Genomic DNA, 20986 nt, shown 5'->3' on the forward strand with positions numbered 1-20986 from the left:
TGTGATACACTGTTCTATTTCTCACTCTCACATAAATTATATTAAACTGAAACTTTTTTTAGCTTTAGCACTATGTACATTAGAACTTCACTTGTTCAATGGTATAACTTCTATGATGAATGATATAATAGCTTTTTTTTAATTAATTTTTTTTTGAGACTCTGTCACCCAGGCTGGAATGCAGTGGCATGATCTCAGCTCACTGCAACCTCCACCTCCCAGGTTTAAGTGATTCTCCTGCCTCAGCCTCCTGAGTAGCTGGGACTATAGGTGCTCACCACCACGCCTGGCTAGTTTTTGTATTTTTAGTAGTGACAGGGTTTTACCATGTTGGCCAGGCTGGTCTCAAACCCCGGCCTCAAGTGATCCACCCACCTCGGCCTCCCAAAGTGTTGAGATTACAGGCATGAGCCACTGCACTCAGCCAGATAATAGCTTTTATTTGTTTTGATTTATTTTATTTTTTTGAGATGGAGTCTCATTCTGTTGCCCAGGCTGGAGTACAGTGGTGAGATCTCGGCTCACTGCAACCTCCGCCTCCTAGGTTCAAGCAATTCTCCTGCCTCAGCCTCCTAAGTAGCTGGGATTAGGCGTGCGCCACCATGTCCAGCTAATTTTTATATTTTTAGTAGACACGAGGTTTCACCACGTTGGCCAGGCTAGTCTCGAATTCCTGACCTCAAGTGATCCACCCACCTCAGCCTTCCAAAGTGCTACGATTACAGATGTGAGCCACCGCGCCCAGAGAGATAATAGCTTTTAAATATTGTTAGACGATTTCATTCTCTTTGCAGTGTAGCACCTATAGACCCAGGCCACTTTTAAATTTAATCTGCATTACAAGCATTTTCTTTTAGCACTTTCCTAAGACAATCAGCAAAGCCCTAAACCAAGACCTGACTTAGGGTGTTTGCTGATTCCATTGTATAAATTATCCAACCATGGCTGATTGTAAGCTACCAACATGAGGTCACTGAATGTGGAGTTGGGAAGAGATACTCACAATCGCATAGTATTTCTACCATAGAGACACAATAGACGTAACCTGAAGAGAAGAACTAGTAAAAATGCAGTAACATCAGTAGGAAATGATGAGTTTTCAGTATGTATTACCGTCGTTTTCTTTCTTTCCTTCTCTCTTTTGTTTGCTCCTTCTTTCCTCCCTTCCTTCCTTCCTTCCTTTCTTCCCCCTCCCCTCCCCTCTTCTCTCTCTCTCTCTTTCCCTCTCTCGTCTGTCTTTCTTTCTTAGAGATAGGGTCTTGCTATGTTGCCCAGGCTGCTTTCAAACTCCTGGGCTCAAAAGATATTCCTGCATGAGTCTCCTGAGTCATTAAGACTATGGGCGTCAGCCACCATGCCCAGCTCCTAATTTTCCATATAACTTATTTAATTGTAGGTTTATAGCATCTAATTTTTAATAATTATTATGTTTACCAAAATTCCTGAAAATTTAACAATCAGCTCTCACAGGCAGGTACAAGCCAATGCCAGCACACAACCAATCTTGCTTCCTCCTTTTGTCTAATGGTTCAATATGTCAGGGCTCATCTCCCACCTCACCTCCTCCAGGAAGCCCTTCTTAAAGCCTCCAGCCTTTAGAGAGTTCCCTCTCCTGAATTCTTGTAACTTGCAGAGTTTGCACCAATCACTTGGTACTTGGCATTGACACTTTTCTTTGTCTATGTGTGGAATCTGGTGGAGGAGATCTATAAAGAGAGAAAGCCAGTCTTTTTCATCTTTGTATCCCTCCAGAGCCTAGACCAATGTGTCATGACCTTGGCAAAAACTCAACAAATGCCTGTGATGGCTTAATCTGTAAGAAACAGACAGAAAGGTCAGCCCAAATCCTGAATCCAAGTTCTTGAAAAGAGCTTTGCAGTCAGAGAGACTTGGGTTGAACCCTGCCTCTGCACTTCATTAGCTGTGTGACCTTGGATAACCACTTCACCTTACTGTGCCTCAGTTTCCTCCTCTGTAAAATGGGAATAATGACAATACCAACCTCCTCCGGGCTATAGAGACTAAAATGAGATGAAGCATGTGAAACATAGAACCTGGCATACAGTAAGCACTTGAGAAATGGGAGATTTTCTTTTCATTATCAACCAACAGAGAAGATGGCAAAGGACATAAAACAATTTGCAAAAGATAAAATGTAAATCATAAACAAACATGATAAATCTCACTAGTAATCAGAAAAAATATCAAATCCTCAGTATGGCAGCAACTCTGACCTATTAAACTAGAAAACTTCTGAAAAAATGACATGCAAGGCTGGCAGAGCTGTGGTGGCACCAACAAAAATGTACATCCTGGACACTAGATAAGGTGGGGCTCTCCTTTTGGAATGCAATTTGTTGCAGGAGCCATAAAAATTATGATACTGAGAGTTGAGTCCAATCTCTCTCTCTGGCTGCAAGACTCCATTGCAATGGTTCCTATACCTATGGCTATGGCCCCTTTGAATAAAGTCTGCCTTACAAAACAAAATTATGATACCAAGAAATTCCACTGTTGAAACTCTACTCTGAGATGATGGTTTATGGATGATTTCTTCCCTTTTTCCAGAAAGTTTCCTAATGTGGTCATATCACTTTTACAATTTAAAGATAATTTAAGGTTGGGTGTGGTGGCTAACATCTGTAATCTCAGCATTTTGGGAGGTGGATCGCTTGAGGCCATGAGTTTGAAACCAGCCTGGCCAGTATGACGAAACCCCATCTCTACTAAAAATACAAAAAAATTAGCCAGGCATGGTGGCACATACCTGTAGTCCTAGCTACTCAGGAGGCTGAGGCAGGAGAATTACTTGAACCCGGGAGGCAGAGGTTGCAGTGAGCCAAGATCTCATCACTGCACTCAAGTTTGTGCCACAAAGTGAGCAAGACTCTGTCTCAAAAATAAATAGGCTGGGCCTGGTGGCTCATGCCTGTAATCCCAGCACTTTGGGAGGCCGAGCAGGCAGATCACCTGAGGTCAGGAGTTCGAGACCAGCCTGGCCAACATAATGAAACCCTGTCTCTACTAAAAATACAAAAATTAGCCGGGCATGGTGGCAGGCACCTGTAATCTCAGCTACTCGGGAAGGTGAGGCAGAAGAATTGCTGAAACCCAGGAGGCAGAGGTTGCAGTGAGCCAAGATTGTGCCATTGTACTCTAGCCTAGGCTGACAACAGCGAGATTCTTGTCTCAAAATAAATAAATAAATAATTAATTAATTTTAAAAGTGATCTGGCATCCCTAAGATTCAACAGCCAAATGCATAATTTAAATATGCATCTATATGTAAATAAGCATGCTTAGGAGCTCAAGGTGGGAGAATCCCTTGGTCCTCTTTCTAACACGATAGCCATATATCTAACGTCTCTAGCCACGCTCTGAGAGAGGCAGGCCTCTTACAGCTGGGACATGGAAACTCTGAAAAGGAAGTGAATTGCACAGGTTGCAGAAAGGGGCTCAAACTCTGACCATCAGGTCACAGGACATGATCTTAGGCATGCTCCTCAGAGGTTCACCCTCATCCCAACCCCCAGACTTTTCACCTTGCTGATAAACATGATGAAGGATGACTCTCCAAAGTCTTTTGAGATCAGCTGCCCATACGAGAACCTCTCTGTCTTCGCCATGGTTACAAGCTGCCAGAGCTTCTCATCAGACCATGATGCAAACAGATCCATCTTCCTGTGGGAAGAGCCTGTTAGAATTCACCAACTCCATCACACAAGGTGCCCAGACCTTAGCAATCTGCAGAGGGCACATACTCTTCTCCTGTGGAAGATGCCTGGGTGGAAGATTTCGCTGCTACCTGTGCGATTACCTGGCCTTGCCTGTAGCCACTCTCCTACCTGCTATCACCTTGGCTCCCTCCACCTTTTCCCAAGGCCCTCCCCTCCAGCCAAGCTCCCCTGTTTGCTGTTGCTCAGATGTCCTTGGGTGATCCAGCCTCTGTGCTTTTCTCACCTCTGCTCCTCCTTCCAAGAACCTTCTCCTCCTCCAGCCCTGCCAACCCTCCCCACCGTGGCCCATGAAGCTAGTCCCCACTCCAGCTCACAGCTGCTCTGTCCCCCAACTTAGCAGTTCTGGCCCTACCTTTGCTTTGGGCAGCTCATCCAACCCCTGTGTCCCCCTGGCCTGTTGGCTTCAAATACTCAGCTCTGGGCCTGGAGAGTGGGACATGTCTGGACTCCCCTCTTTCTGCCTGTTGCTCCCTGTGGGTGAACCCACCCCGCAGTGACTGCCCCTTCCCCTGACCTTGAACACCACCTTCACAGGCTTGCCTGCCTTCATATGCGGCTCCAAGGGCTGCCAACAGTCATCTCAGATTTTCTCACCTCCAACAGGTTAAGGGCTCGTAACTTAACTGACTCAGGTAGACTGAGTTCATTGAATCAGGTTAACTCAAGGTGACTCAGGCCTCGATGCGTGCACTGAGTTAAGGTCAGGGCACCAGAGGTGAACACGCTCAGTGCCATGTCAGGGACGAAGGTCTGGAGACACCAGAAGAAAAGTAGGGCCACCATAGAAGAAGTACCTACCATGCGCCAAGCACTGGGCCATACACTTCCCATGATCATCCCATTCCATCCTCACCATGACCTTGGGAGAAAGGTATCCTTATCCCCATTTTACAGAGCAGGAGGCTAAAGCACAGAGAAATGACGTGACCTATCTAGGGTCACATCGCTGATAACCTAAGAGCTGAGATTGGAGCCAGACCTATTTTTCCAGAGTATGGAAAAAAAAAAACCAGCTCCTCCCTTTAGGACTAAATCCCCACTTTTCCAGGGGATGAAGCTACCTCTCTCAGCCCCAGCCACAGGAACCAGATCCCTCAGCCATCACACTTCTCTGTAGCTGTGCAGCCCTACAACCTGAATTTTCAGGGCCAGTGCAGATACTTCATTGGATTTTTACTCCTTTTACATAAAGGCAAATAACTGAAGAGCAATTAAATGAGATTTCACTTGCATATCCTTATGTGGCCTTTCATGTACGCAAGTATTCAAAAACCAAAAATCTTTTGCTGTGTATGAGTTCTGCTTTAAAATATGATATCCAGTTATGGTGCTTACTTTCTGACTCACATGTGATTGTAATTATTTATATCCTGTTATTCACCTTACCCAATATTTATTAGTTGAGCACCTGCATGTGTCTGGCAGTGTGACAACATAAGGATTATAGTAGGGACAAAGACAGATCTGGTCCCTGTCACCATACTGCTTACTGCCTGAGGGGGCATATAAACTGTGAAGAAATTACTATGCAATCAAGAATTATAGTTTGGGCCAGGAGCAGTGACTTACGCCTGTAATCCCAGCACATTGGGAGGCCAAGGCAGGCAGATCACTTGAGACCAGGAGTTCAGCACCACCCTGGCCAACATAGTGAAACCCCGTCTCTACTAAAAATACAAAAAAATTAGCTGGGAGTCATGGCGCGTGACTGTAATTCCAGCTATGTGGGAGGCTGAGGCAGGAGAATTGCTTGAACCCAGGAGGCGGAGGTTGCAGTGAGGTGAGATCATGCCACTGCACTCTAGCCTGGGCAACAGAGCAAGATCCTCTCTCAAAAAAAAAAAAAAAAAAAAGAATTATAGTTTGGGCTGAGCACGGGGGCTCATGTCTGTAATCCCAGCACTTTAGGAGGCCAAAGTGGCAGGATCACTTGAGACCAGGAGTTCAAGACCAGCCTGGGCAACATAACAAGACTCCATCTCTACAAATAATAGAACAATTAGCTGGATGTGGCAGCACACCTATAGTCCTAGCTACTAGGACCACGCTCTGTCACCCAGGCTGGAGTGCAGTGATGTGATCACAACTCACCACACCCTCAAACTCCTGGGCCCAAGTGATCCTCCCACCTCAGCCTCCCAAGTAGCTGAAACTATAGGTATGTGCCACCACACCCAGCTAATTTTTTTTTTTTTATTTTGTAGGGACAGGATTTCACTATGTTGCCCAGGCTGGTCTTGAACTCCTGGGCTCAGGGATCCTCCCACCTTGGCCTCCCAAAGTGCTGGGATTACAGGAGTGAGCCACTGTGCCCAGTCCCGTGTTAGCTATTCTTACTATTACTATCAATAAGGAAGGGATATTTGAGCTGAGACCCGAAGGGATAGTAGGAGTTTGCAGAGAGAGAAGGTGGGTACGAGGTGGGACTTCAGAGCATCCCAGACAGAGAGAACAGCAACCAGTATGTTTCCCACCAGGCCTAGGACAGACAAAGTCAGGCAGCTAATAAACACACAAGGGGAAAAAAATGTTGAATGAAGGCAGAGTTACCTAAAAAATTCAAACTGATACTGAGTATCCTTCTGAACTTCCTGGTCCAGCTTATTAGCAAAGAAGTCCTCCCGGTCAACAACCAGGAACTCCGTTTCTTCCATACAGACGATGGTGGACCTCCTCATTGAAGCATGCAGAACGTCCGTTTCCTGTTGGGTGGACAGGGCAAGGGCAAGTGTGAGGCCACCTCCACTTCCTGTCCTCAGCCTTACGCACATCTTCCCTGCCTCCATCTTCCCCCTGAATTCTCTCCTCACCAGACTGTGTGTTCCCCGGCCCCCTCTATTCTCCTGCACATTCTCCCACTGGGGCCCACTACCCTTCTTCTTAATCTGCTGCTTATGGAAAAAGAGGCAACAGGCCTGAACAGGCCAGAGGGGAGGAAGCTGGAGAGGCCTCACTGTGGAGTCATTTCATCTCTAAAGGGCTGTATCAGGAACATACTTCTTAAACATCACAGATGAAGAGGCTGATATTGGTCCAACTCAATTAGCATTTGACAGGTAAGGGCACTGGGGCCCACACGGGACAGTGACTTGTACAGAGTACTAGGCAGGACTGGGCCTGGCTGAGAGGTTCTAGCAGAAGTCCTGTCACCTCCACCCACTCCACCCCAGGAAACCGGGTCCTTCCCCTGGGCTTACCCCAAAACAGCTACCCTTGTGCAGCAATTTTGGGTGGGGATCTAGGAAGGCACTGCTGCCATCCTCGTCCTTGGTTATTGCAACTGTGCCCAGGTAGATGAAACAAAAGCTGTTGCCCTTCTGCCCCTTCTTGATGATCACACGCCTACGACCAAACCTGGGAAAAGACCACTGCTAGTTGATTGGGTAGTGACACGGGGGCAGGTCCAAGCTGGGAGGAGCTCTGGACTGGTTGTGCTCTTTGCTCTGGGATATAAGAGCACAGACTTGGACCAGAAGGGCCCTCAGGACAGCCCAGCCCTGCCAGTCAAGCTGGAGCCTTTCACTAACACCTATCCCGTTGCCTGCCTCGGTTGGACTGAAGCTTCCTGACAGCAGAGTCTTTGCCAGTCTGGGTCACTGCTGCGTGTGCTTGGACACAGTGAATGTTCATTGAACACAGTGGAATAAATGAGTGAACACATGCTGAAAGCAATGAATGGGTTAGTAGAGTCGCTAAATGATTAGGAGGACTGGCTTTAGCGTTAGCCCAGGATCCAAATCCTGGTTCTGCTCTTAGCTGTGTGACACTGAGCAATGGATATCCCCTCTCTGATCCTTGGTTTCTCTTGTCTCTAAGATGCAGATGAGTATGCCTAGAATGAGACACAGATAATGGTCTTATCATAATTACCAGCAGCCCACTACCCAACTGGGCACCCTTAGGGTAGAAGTGCCCAGGCCCAGAGCAAACAAGGAGTTCTTAAACTCAGAGGGAAGTTTCTGTATTTCGTATGCATGTCCAAATCTCAATTCTTTCGATATTTATTCTTTTCCTTCATTCACTCAATAAGTTAAATATCAGTGGTGTCTATTAGGCACCGTGAGGTCAAGTGTGGTGGCACACGCCTGTTAATCCCAGCACTTTGGGAGGCCAAGGTGGGAGGATCGTTTGAGCCTAGGAGTTTGAGATAGGGACAGGGTCTCACTATGTTGCCTAGGCTGGTCTTGAACTCCTGGGCTCAAGGATCCTCCCACCTTGGCCTTGCAAAGTGCTGGGATTACAGGAGTAAGCCACTGTGCCCAGTCCCATGTTGCCTATTCTTACTATCAATAAGGAAGGGATATTTGAGCTGAGACCTGAAGTTGCCACATCCAGCTAATTGTTCTATCATTTGTAGAGACGGAGTCTTGTTATGTTGCCCAGGCTGGTCTTGAACTCCTGGCTGGGCAACAAGGTGAAACCCCATCTCTACAAAAAATGCAAAGATTAGCCAAGTGTGGGGGTGCACACCTGTAGTCCCAGCTGCCTGTAAGGCTGAGGTGGGAAGATCACCTGAGCCTGGGAGTTTAGGGCTATGGTGAGCCATGATCATACCACTGCACTCTGGCCTGGGTGACTCTGTCTCAAAAAAAGAAAAAAAAATTAGGCACAATGAACAACACAGACTTTGTTTTCAAAATTATGGTCGCATACAGGATGTAAATGAGGTTTAAAAATGCTTTAAGAGATGTCAGTGCAGGCTACTTGAGGAGCACAGAGAAGGGGCCTTTATCCAAGCTTAGGAAGGTCAGACAAGGCTCTAGCATGGTGCTTCAAGTGAGTCATGCAGGTGGGAAAAGAGATGGAATAGGGTTCCAGGCACAGGGACCACCATGACCAAAGGTGCAGAGGTGGCCCAAAGCACGGCACATTCAAGGGATAACGTGTACTTCATAGGTAATGTGCACTTCACGGGAAAGGAAAATGGGAGAAGGCAAGGTCAGGGGAGTGGTGGGAGAGAAATTCGACTGGTCCCACCATAAAGGGCCTCCAAAGCTCAGCTAAGTTTGGATTGTACCCAGGAGACAATGGGTAAAAAAAAGTCTGCCCTTTAGTCTCTGCCAGGACTGATGAGCAGCCATTATAGAAGTGCCCTGATAGCAGGGCCATTGTCCCCAGCTCTGAGCTCATGGCCCTGCCCTCAGCAGTTCCTTCTCTTCCTCCTCTCCCTCCACACTGCCATCTTCTGTTCCTTCCTGACTCGCTGGCTTGACCAGCAGCAGGGGAACCAACACCCTGCTCAGGGCAGATGATACCCACTTTGTTCCATCAGTTTGTCCATGTTGCTCCCCTGCCTGCAATGGCCTTCCCTCTCTTCTCCACTATTCAGATCCTTTCAGGAACTCAGATCCTACTTCCTCCAGGAAGCCTTCCCTGACCTAGCCCCCAGCAGCATCTCCTCTTCTGACCTCTTAGAGAGTACTCACTGGCCTTGTGATTTCATGCCAAACTCCTGAGGGAAGGGATCAGAGGACAGACAGAGGACCACACCAGGCTGGAGTCAGTACTGCCCAGGCTCCACCGTGGCTGTGGGCTTCATGAGCTACAAACCAGTATCAGCCTGGAATCTTTATCAATGTAGGAAAGAGGCAAGCCAGGTACAGTGGTACATGTCTGTAATCCCAGCATTTTGGGAGGCTGAGGTGGAAGAATCACTTGAGCTCAGGAGTTCAATACCAGCCTGAGCAACATAGTGAGACTTTGTCTCTACAAAAAATAAAAGATAAATTTAGCCAGGAAAGGTGATGCCTACCCCTTGTCCCAGCTACAAAGGAGGCCGAGGTGGAAGGCTCACATGAGCCTCGGAGTTAGAGGCTTCAGTGAGCTGTGATCGCACCACTGCACTCCAGCCTGGTTGACAGGATGAGACCCATCTCAAAAATACTAATAATAAAAAGAAAAAAGAAAGAGGAGATGGCCAGGTGATAATGACTAGCTGGGAGATAGCAAGAATATTCAGCTAGGAAATGAGATTTTGAAGATGAGGGAGCACAGGCACTGTTCACCGAAGTAAAGATGACTAGAGCTAGAGCCAGAAAGACCCTCAGAGACCATCAAGCTCAACCAACATTTTTGGGAAGGGGAAAGGGGGACCCAAGGAACCCACAGCTTGCTGAAGGTCACGGCAAGCCACAATCAAGTCAGAGCTAGAACCTGAATCTCCAAAAGCAGACATCTGTCGCTTTTGCTGTCAAGCATCTGGTCATATTTTTCCATCAGTCGCACCCTGATTCTCCTTTGGGGAAACTACCCTTTCTCAACTCTCAATCAGAGCATCACTGACCTCAGTGGTAATTCAAGCAAAGCCAAGCTGTTTCAGAAAGAATTCATCCCAAGCTCTGATGTGAGTGACTGAAAAGAGCTTCAGCGCTGTTTCTTTTTGTCTGGGTGACGTAGGAGGAGCCATTTTCCCCCATAGAGCCTCAGTTTCCTCATCTGAAAAATGAGGGAATTGGACCAGATCCTCTCTGAGGTTCCTACTAGATCCTCTCCAGATTTAATGGCCCTTTAATTATCTAAGAGTCTCAATAAGTGTGCAAGATAAAGGCTGCTGCGACCACAGCAGTGGGAGCTGAAATGAATGGACAGAAGACTTCATTCATGGCTGACAATATGCAGAGGGGTGGGCAGGACCTGCCACACCTTCTCAGCCAGGCTCTTTTGCTCAGTCCAGCCTCAGCCTGGTGGCCAAGGGCTGTGCCCCTCACTGACCGTTCAAAGCGCATGACTTTGGCCAGGAGCAGCTGCAGGGGCTCCGCGTAGTTCCGATAGCTATCCAGAACCTGCAGGATGTTACAGACGGCCTGGATCTCATCCTCTGTTCTCCAGGAAGGCTTCTTCTGCAATATTTGAATGGCCTTTGGAGGAAAGTGACCCTAAGGAGAGAGGACCAGAGTGATACAGGGGACCCAGCAATTTCGCTCATGGGCCAGCGGGCAACACCCCACAGTCCTGCTTGTATACTTTCCCGTTCCCTGTACCACAGTGGCTGACATGTGATGAGTGCTTACTGTGTGTCAGGCACTGGGATAAACATTTTACATGCCCATCTCACTGCATCCTGCCAGCCCAAGAACCGTTATTCCATTTGACAGATGAAGAAACTCAGGCAGGATTAGGAGTAGATCTGACACACATCAATGCTGACATCCCCCCGACCTGTGCTGTTCATTGACCTTCCTAGGCAATACAGGCTTCCCCGGGCTTCAGTGGTCCTGCAGAGTCTGCTCAGCACATACACATAGCAGTCAGGGGAGACCTTTGCCTGTGTCTCAGCCTAGAGCTCGGCATGCTACAGGAGACTAATGAGCAAAGTGAACCTTCCGGAGACTATTAGCTAAACCTTTTCTTCTCCAGTGAATCAGGCCTCATGGACCAGCACGTTCATCTACCACTCCCACCTGCTGAAGAAGTGACACCGTGAGTTGTGAACACCCTCAATGGCTTCTCTCCAACCTCATCTCCTACCTCTCTCTTTTGTTCTCTACTCTGGAACTTTCTACCTGTCCCTGGCATGTGCTAAGCTCGGCTCTGTCTTGAGGTCTCTGCCTGGGCTGTTTTTTTCTGCCTGGAATATTTGTCCCCAGGGTTTTCTTGTGGATATGGCTGACTCATCATTCTGGTCTCAGCTCAGATGCTGCCACACCCTCAGTGAGTCCCCACTGGGTCATCTTAGCTAAAAGAGTAGCCCCTTCCCCAGTAGGCTCTTGCTATAGGGTAAACGTCCCCTCCAAAATTTGTGTAGAAATATAATTGCCATTCTGACATTATTAAGAAGTGGATGCTGGGCACAGTGGCTCATGCCTATAATCCCAACACTTTGGGAGGCCAAAGCAGGGGGATCACTTGAGGCCAGGAGTTTGAGACCAGCCTAGGCAACATAGCAAGACCTTGTTTCTACAAAAAAAATTTGTAAAAGTGAGACCTTTAAGAGGTAATTAGGTCACAAGGACCCTGCCTTAGTGAATGGATTAATGTAATTATCATGAAAGTGGGTAACTTACTAGTTAAGTCTCGTCATAACTCCTAGTTAGCTCCTCAATGGCAGGGTGGGGACGTTACACAGCCTAGTATTCCTCATGACCACACACAGATCTAGGCCTACCTTAGGAGCTCAAAAAAATGTCTGGGATGGGGAAAAGGGAATTCACTTCAAACAGGGCCTAGGAGACTTGGCCCGTCTGCTTCTCAAACACCATTTCTCACCATTTTCCCTTCACTCACTGCAGGCCAGCCATACTCCTACTGTGTTCCTCCATCAGACAGGAAGGATCAAGAAACAATGATTGACCATAATCCCACTACCCCAAATTAGCCATTAACATCTGGCATACTAACTTCCTCTATTTTTCTCAGGTATAAGTAAAATTTTTGGAAACAACATATATTTTCCATTAGAAATCAGAACAACACAGATGGTTAAAATCCTCTTATATGTATACACCACCCCAATCCAGATCTGCTCCCCACCATCTAAGTTTACCACTTTTATGTATGCATATATATGTACCCACAGAATATATAAGACTATTTTGTATTTTAAAATTTACTGCTGGGCATAGTGGCTCATGCCTGTAATCCCGGTGCTTTGGGAGGCCAAGGCTGGAGGATCACTTGAGCCCAGGAGCTCGAAACCAGCCTGGGCAATATGGCAAGACCCTCATCTCTACAAAAAATTTAAGAATTAGCCGGGCACTGGGCCAGGCGCGGTGGCTCACGCCTGTAATCCCAGCACTTTGGGAGGCAGAGGCAGGTGGATCACGAGGTCAGGAGATCAAGACCACCCTGGCTAATACGGTGAAACCCCATCCCTACTAAAAATACAAAAAATTAGCAGGGCATGGTGGCGGGCGCCTTTAGTTCCAGCTACTCGGGAGGCTGAGGCAAGAGAATGGCGTGAACCCGGGAGGTGCAGATTGTAGTGAGCCCAGATTGCTCCACTACACTCCAGCCTGGGAGACAGGGCGAGACTCCGTCTCAAAAAAAAAAAAAAAAAAAAAATTAGTCGGGCGTAGTGGCACACACCTGCAGTCCTAGCTACTGGGGGGCACTAAAATGGGAGGACTGCTTGAGCCCAAGGAGGTTGAGGTTGCAATGAGCTGTGATTGCATCACTGCACTTCAGCCTGGATGACAGAGGAAGACTGTCTCAAAAACTAAAAATAAAAAATTTATATAAATGTCAGACTGTAGACATCACTTGTGCAATTTGCTTTTCTTCACTCAGTGTTTTTCTAAACAATGTTTTTTAAATGTATCCATTGTTTCCACTATCTGACAGTTGCTGCAATAATTGAGTCTGTGATTCTAAGCCTCCCTAATACTAAGGGTTCTCTGTGAGAAGTTTAGCGTTATTAGAAGCCCAATATGGACTATATTGAGGCTTAGTTTTCCATCAGAATCCAAATGCTGTGCTGAGGGGCAGGTTATATAACTATATATGTGTGTGTACTATATATTATATGTCATTTTTACTTAGATATAATTCACATGCCATGTAAATCACCATTTAAAGTGTACAATTCAGTGTTTTTTAGTGTATTCACAGAGTTGTACAACAATCACCACACTGTTTTGGAAGCTTTTCATCACTCCAAAGAAACCCTATACTCATTAGCATCACTCAGAGGGCTGGGATTGTTGTTTTTTTGGGGTGGGGTGGGGGCAGGGGGACAGGGTCTCACTCTGTCACCCAGACTGCAGTGCAGTGGCACAGTCATAGCTCACTGCGACCTCGATTTCCCAGGCTCCAGCAATCCTGCCACCTCAGCCTCCCAAAATTCTGGGATTACAGGTGTGAGCCACCATGCCCAGCTAATTATTTTTATTTTTTAATTTTTAGTAGAGACAGGGTCTCACATGTTGCTCAGACTGGTCTAAAACTCCTGAGCTCAGGTAATCTTCCTGCCTCGGCCTCCCAAAGTGCTGGGATTACAAGCGTGAGCCAGCACATCTGGCCAAAGGGCTGGTTTTTAAAATGAGTCTCCAGCTGGGCTCAGCAGTGCACACCTGTAATGCCAGCTACTCAGAAGGCTGAGATGGGAGGATAAATTGGCTCTCTACTCTTCTCTGTGTTGGAACCAGAGTCAGGCATGATCCATTTGAGGACCACCTATAGGCCTTGCCCGTAACAAAGAATTTTCCCTTTGTGCCCTCTTCCCGCCCTCTACTGCGGTGCACAGAATTGCCCTCATATCTAGAGTTCTGTGGCTCTCAGATAGGCCCCTAGTTTCTCCTGCCTGAAGGAAAGAGGCTGATTAACCTTCAGTGCTCAGTGTCACACAATAGCCAGCCTGAAGAGCTGAAGAGTCACAGAGCTTGAATGACTTAACTGAGCATGCTTCATACACAAGGGGGCACGAAAAAATAAGGCTGTGCCCAGGAGAGGCAGGCAACAGAAGCCATACCTGGTCTCCATGAAGAGAAAGGGGTGGGTCAGAAGATGGGCATAGGTGGCCCTGATACCCATTATAAAGTTCTGTTCTTTCCCCTTTCCCTGAGGAAAAAAAAAACAACATGGCTACTCCAAGCCAGGGTCAACTCAGGTCTGCATTGGTGAGAATTTCAGATCTTCCCTATAAATAGGTAGGCTCTTTTAAATTTTAAATTGGATTTTAATATTTAAAACCCAGGATATCATGGAGAGAAGCCAAGAAGATAACAATGATGAGATTGAAATTCAGGGAACAAGTCACACAGTCCATAGCTCCCACAGATATAAAAGCATTCCCTCATCAAAATGAGAGGACTCTTTTTTAGAGACGGGGCCTTGCTCTATCACCCAGACTGGAATGCAGTGATATGACCACAGCTCACTGCAGTCTTGAACTCCTGGCCTCAAGTGATCCTCCCACCTCAGCCTTCCAAGTGTGAACAGGTGCGCTGCACCTGAATAAGACTCTAAGGGTATCTGACACCCAGGTGTGAGAGGTGTGCCCAGCATCTCTCAGAGAATTCAGGGCAGAACCAGAATTCACACAGGTCAGCCCTTTCTCACCACCCGAATTCTTCCTCTATCTGGGACTCCCACATCCTCTGCTTTATCTTTTCCTGCTGTTTTCCCACGGGTCCAAGCCCAGGAACTCTCTCTCATTGGTTCTGCTCAACTGTGCAGTGACAGCTGGTTCCTAGATGCTCACAGTCTTGGAGCTCCAGGGCTGGAGGAATCACTGAGATCAGCTATTTTATTGATGAGGAAACAAAGTGGCCAACTCATGGTGACAAGCTGAGTTGGTGGCAGAGCCTAGACTGAAACCAGCTCTGCTGATGCCCAGCCAGGGTTTCTTCCAAGCCAGGGTGCAGAAAGAAAATTCCACCACAGCAAGGTTCGAGCTATGCATACCTCCTCTGCAATGAAGTCCATGGTATCAAATGTGACTCGGCTTTGCATCTTTTTCTGAAAGAAAGAGGGCAGGGAGAAGAGGGAGAATCAGTAAGACTGCCCCTAGAACTTTGCATCTAGAGCCCTCCTGTGTACCTGGACCACCATGGTGGGCAGGAAGCCATGGGAAACCTCATAGCAGCCAGCCCTTTCAGGCCTGCCTCTGCTCGAAGGCCGCAACTCAGCACCAGGCTTGGGTCCAGCATTGACAACATATTATTGTGAAGGCAGAGAAATATGGGGGTGGGGAGAAGGAAAGGAGGATAAGGAGGAAACAGGAAAGGAGAGAGAAAAGGAAGGGGGAAAAGCAGCAAACAAACAAGTATAGAGGAGGAAGAAAAGGAAGGATAAAAAGAAAGGAACAGGCCGGGCGCAGTGGCTTACGCCTGTAATCCCAGCACTTTGGGAGGCCGAGGCGGGCAGATCATGAGGTCAGGAGATCGAGACCATCCTGGCTAGCACAGTGAAACCCCATCTCTACTAAAAATACAAAAAATTAGCTGAGCATGGTGGCGGGCGCCTGTAGTCTCGGCTACTCAGGAGGCTGAGACAGGAGAATGGCATGAACCGGGGAATCAGAGCTTGCAGTGAGCCGAGATCGCACCACTGCACTCCAGCCTGGGCAATACAGCGAGACTCCATCTCAGAAAATAAAAAAAAGAAAGGAATAAATGAAGCCAACCTTTGTTAAGTGTCTTTAATGAGCCAAGCACAGTGTATCTTCCCTGCCTTACTCCATTTAGTCATCAGGACACAGCAGGTTTTATTAAGCCCCATGTGGGACTGAGATGGTGAAGGAACTTGCTCAAGGATCACACAGCAAGTCAGTGGTCTAGCTGAGACCCCAACTCCAGGTTTTCAGCAAACCCAATTCCGTGTCTGGAGTGTGGCCTCAAGCCACACGTCATTTGTTCCTTTGAGCCACTCAGACCCGTCTTGCCCCCACCACCTGTTTATCCTTTGCATAGCCATGTGGTGCTGCTCAGGGAGGCTACTGAAGGAAAGAGGCAGTGCTCAGAAACATCCAGATTCACACATCTACTGAAGCAGTCTAGGGCTCCCCACCTGATCCTGCACTCCAGCCACCCAGTGCTCTGCCTGACAACCCTATGACCCTTATAGGCTGCCCTTGAGAGGCTTCTGCTTTGCTCAAGCCACTCTGGCTGCCCAATGTGGTTAGGCTTCAGCCTCACATTCCCCTGACAACAAGTGACTCTGCATCTTAGCTTCCAACTGCCCCATGCATCAGGCCATATCTTCTGGTAACCAAAGCCCTCTGATCTCCAGGGCCCATTGCATCACCATTGCATGCCACCCTGAGAGTCAGGAGGTCCTTCCTGAGAGCTAATCTGAGTCTTTTGGTTACAGTTCTTCTACTCCATTCGTTTTTCATCTCAGCCCAACCACAGGGCTGCGGCCTTCTTTGGTTTGGCCAGCACAGGGTCTTAAAATATAATCTTTGTATCTGAATGTCTTTAGATGAGGTGTATCTTTCCTCTCCACCTAGCCTGCTGTATCTTAAACTCAGCTACATACACACTAGTTATATCACCTGCTGGCCCCTCAGAAACCAGTTTAAGGCTGCCTTTCCTTCCCCCATCACCAGCCCCGTAACCCCCTTTCTTTGGCCACTATCTGTCAGAAGCCCTTTAGGGAAATTTCTTAGAGTGAATCACTAGATGTAGAGGGGTGGGGACTGGCTCTAGTCATTTCTGAAACAACAGAAAAATGGGCAGGATTTGTCCAGGTGATTGCTGGGGCAACTCTGAAGCCCTGAGCAACACACCCAGTAGCAATGAAGATACCTCTGGGGAACTAGAACAAGTTAGCAGAAGGGTGACCAACTTTTCTGAGCTAAAGAAGGGCACATGATCTACCACTGGGATAAAATATTTTAAATTGGGACCTTCTAGAAAATCTAGAAACACGGTCACCAGGCCGGGCACGGTGGCTCACGCCTGTAATCCCAGCACTTTGGGAGGCCGAGGCAGGTGGATCACAAGGTCAAGAGATCGAGACCATCCTGGCTAACAAGGTGAAACCCCGTCTCTACTAAAAATACAAAAAAAATAGCTTGGTGTGGTGACGGGTGCCTGTAGTCCCAGCTACCAGGGAGGCTGAGGCAGGAGAATGGTGTGAACCCGGGAGGTGGAGCTTGCAGTGAGCCAAGATGTACCACTGCACTCCAGCCTGGGCAACAGAGTAAGACTCCGTCTCAAAAAAAGAAAAGAAACACAGTCACTACAGTGAACAAGGCCCTGAAAATGCCCCCTGCACCGAAGTAGGGGTGTAGGAAAGAAAGTAGAGATGCGAATAGAGCAAGCATGTGGGCATTTAGAAAACCCTGGTTATTGTGACTCCTGGATTGCTTCTGGCTCTTTTGATCACCATTGAAATGGAGACCACTTCTCTACTCCCAAGGTTTCTTTCCACATGGAGGGAGGTGTATTAGTAGAACACTACTGGCTTCTCTCCTTTTACATTGAAGAGTGACTTAAACTCTTCGATGAATTTGGAAAAAGAAAAACTAGGCATGATCGTCTCCTTCCCTCTGAGCCCATATTTTGCTCCACCTTTCCCTGCCATGAGTTTCGGCAGCAGGCCTGCTGTTGCAGTGGAGACTGCCTTGGTCCAGCGTTGCCTGTGGCTAGGCATGTAAGGCTGTCTAAATCTGGGGTTCAGTATTAGATAAACCTCTTGGTTGATGATATAAGTCACCCTCTCCAACAGAAGTCTGGCCATTAATAAAAGTGACCATTGGGTCTCTCATCTGCTTCTCCTTTTGTCTTCTTTCTCAGTTCTAGCCTGGGCCAGGAAGTGGGATGCAATTTATTGGGCCTCTTTAAGCCCTCATAATCCTGCTGAGCCCAGCTGCTTACATCCCAGAAGGAGAAGATAGGGTGCTTCCAGTGAGCAGTCTCAATGATTTGATATTCCCGGAATCCCCTGAGACCTTGGCGGAACATTTTACACACTCGGATCATTATGATGATATCCATGGCGAGCTGGTACAGTCCCTATGGAAACAAAGCAAACAAGGTCAATAGAAACCATCTGTTCTCAACAGTCAACAGCAGGCTGGATGGTGCTGAACAAGGTGAAATTTACCAGGATTAAATGCAGTATTGTGCTGGAGTGATGGTTACATTTTCAGGAAGTTTGCAAGCCTGCTGAAATTAAGTTGGTAACTTAAAACTGGCCATGGTAGGAGTACTTATGCCACAGAAATTGGCAGCTACTAGTCAGGGCATCTCCTCTCCCCAGAAGCTAGTTGTTATGCACCAGCAAACCAGCTAAATGTCAAATCCTGGCCGGGCGCGGTGGCTCACGCTTGTAATCCCAGCACTTTGGGAGGCCGAGGCGGGCGGATCACGAGGTCAGGAGATCGAGACCACGATGAAACCCCGTCTCTACTAAAAATACAAAAAAAAAATTAGCCGGGCGTGGTGGCGGGTGCCTGTAGTCCCAGCTACTCGGAGAGGCTGAGGCAGGAGAATGGCGTGAACCCTGGAGGCGGAGCTTGCAGTGAGCCGAGGTAGCGCCACTGCACTCTAGCCTGGGCGACAGAGCGAGACTCTGTCTCAAAAAAAAAAAAAAAAAAAAAAATGTCAAATCCTTCAATTCCATCCACAAAGTAAGTGGCACGACTAATTGCAGGCAGTATAGGTATGATGTACAGAGCCTGGATTTTAGAATCAGATAGATCTGAGGAAATAATGGTAAGAGGAATGCAACACTGCTGGCTGTCAAGATGAAGGAAAGGCCCACAAGCCAAGGAATGTGGGTGGTCTTTAGAAGCAGAAAAGGCCGTGAGCCTTGAGAAAGGAATGCTCACACCTTGATTTTAGAACAAGAACATCCATGTCAGACTTCTCGCCTATAGTACTGTAATATAATAAATTTGCTTTGTTTTAAGCCATCAAATTGTGGTAATTTGTTATGGCAGCCATAGAAAACTTATATAACACCTAATCCAAGATGGGCCACCCTATCTTTTCCCCAGGAATTTGGAATTGGACTGAGAACATGTGAATACAGAGGATAGGGAAAAATCCAGGATGTAGAACAATCTATAAATCAATGAACCTAGTTTCTTCAAAAAGTCAATTTCATGATGAAAAAAACAAGGCATGGAGGCTGCTCTAGACTAATAAAGATTCAAGAGACATACCAACGGTATGCTTCTTGATTGGATCCCGATTCATGATAACAAGCTATAAAAGGCACTCTAGGTCAGGTGCGGTGGCTCACGCCTGTAATCCCAGCACTTTGGGAGGCCAAGGCAGGTGAATCACCTGAGGTCAGGAGTTTGAGACCAGCCTGACCAACATAGTGAAACCCCTTCTCTCCTAAAAATACAAAAATTAGCCTGGCATGGTGGTGCGTGCCTGTAGTCCCAGCTACTCGGGAGGCTGAGGCAGGAGAATCACTTGAACCTGGGAGGCAGAGGTTGCAGTGAGCTGAGATCGTGCCTCTGCACTCCAGCCTGGGTGATAGAGCAAAGCCATTCTAGGGACAAATAAGGAAATTGAATATGACTGTACATTAGATAATATTAGGAAATCAGTGCCGATTTTCTTAGCATGAGAGTGGTATTTGGTTATGTGGGTAACGTCATTATTTTTAAGAAAGATATGTCATAAAGTATGCAGCTTACTTTCAAACAGTTCAGCAAACACATATACAAATACATAAAGCCAGGCTGGGCACGGTGGCTCATGCCTATAATCCCAGCACTTTGGGAGGCCGAGATGGGTGGATCACCTGAGGTTGGGAGTTCGAGACCAGCCTGACCAATATGGAGAAACCCCGTCTCTACTAAAAATAAAAAATTAGCCAGGTGTGGTGGCGTATGCCTGTAATCCCAGCTACCAGGGAGGCTGTGGCAGGAGAATCACTTGAACCCAGGAGGCGGAGGTTGCGGTGAGCCAAGATCGCACCATTGCACTCCAGCCTGGGCAACAAGAGCAAAACTGTGCCTTAAAAAAAAAAAAAAAGAAAAGAAAAAAGAAAAAAAAATACATAAAGCCAATACTGCAAAATGGTGAATGATAGATCTAGAGGATGATACATATATATATATGTAAAATATTTCACATTTTATGTTTGAAAATTTTATGTTTGAAAATAAAAAATGTAAAAACTTTAGTTTGGGGAGGGGTTAGAAAAAAATGCAAAAACTAAATAAAAGTCTCTGTTTACTAACTTCTGTTGAAAAGTACATCGTTAGCTAGGCACAGTGGCACTCGCCCTTAGTCCCAGCTACTCGGGAGGCTGAAGCAGAAGGACTGCTTGAGCCCAGGGGGTCAAGGTTGCAATGAGCTATGATCGTGCCACTGCACTCCAACCTGGGTAACAGAGCAAGACCCTGTAACAACAACAACAACAACAACAACAAAATGAAACAAACAAACAAAAAAAAACAGCTCTGGAACCATGACTCATGCCTGCAATCCCAGCACTTTGGGAGGCCAAGGTGGGCTGATCGCTTGAGACCAGGAGTTTGAGACTAGTCTGGCCAACATGGTGAAATCCCATCTGTACTAAAAAAAAACAAAAATTAGCCGGGCGTGGTGGTGGGCGCCTGTAATTCCAGCTACTCAGGAGGCTGAGGCACCAGAATCACTTGAGCCTGGGAGGTGGAGGTTGCAGTGAGCTGAAATTGCACCACTGCACTCCAGCCTGGGTAATATAGTGAGACTCTGTCTCAAAAAAATAAATAAAAACAAACAAAAAAAGGAAAAAAGAGAATGTTATTTTTAAAGTGTATCATAAACAAAGTGAGCTGACGAACTGCAGACTGGAAAAATATACTTGCTATGCATATAATCAACAAAGGATTACAATTCAAAATTTATTTTTTGTAATCC

The 20986-nt window shown here is 47.0% G+C and overlaps 1 protein-coding gene across 14 annotated transcripts in view; it reads right to left on the reverse strand.

The window, feature by feature from the left end:
• CNBD2 (cyclic nucleotide binding domain containing 2) overlaps positions 1 to 20986 on the reverse strand; it is a 77861-nt gene that overhangs the window by 41126 nt on the left and 15749 nt on the right. For 9 of the 14 annotated variants that reach the window (XR_010119407.1, XR_010119408.1, XM_063633738.1 and 6 more), the window contains 6 exons: positions 17996 to 18133; positions 15078 to 15131; positions 10449 to 10612; positions 6935 to 7091; positions 6288 to 6439; positions 3543 to 3681 (listed from right to left, as the gene is read on the reverse strand). Coding sequence is in view for 12 of the 14 variants with exons in the window: in XM_063633738.1 (XP_063489808.1) it covers positions 3543 to 3681; positions 6288 to 6439; positions 6935 to 7091; positions 10449 to 10612; positions 15078 to 15131; positions 17996 to 18133 (804 nt within the window). In the remaining 2 variants the exon portion in view is untranslated. Of the gene's footprint in view, positions 1 to 3542; positions 3682 to 6287; positions 6440 to 6934; positions 7092 to 10448; positions 10613 to 15077; positions 15132 to 17689; positions 18134 to 20986 lie in introns of those variants that run through there. The other 5 variants (XM_055266210.2, XM_055266209.2, XM_063633741.1 and 2 more) reach the window with 5 other exon arrangements.

The sequence above is a fragment of the Symphalangus syndactylus genome, chromosome 24 (genome assembly GCF_028878055.3).
Source record: "Symphalangus syndactylus isolate Jambi chromosome 24, NHGRI_mSymSyn1-v2.1_pri, whole genome shotgun sequence".
NCBI classification, from domain to species: domain Eukaryota; kingdom Metazoa; phylum Chordata; class Mammalia; order Primates; family Hylobatidae; genus Symphalangus; species Symphalangus syndactylus.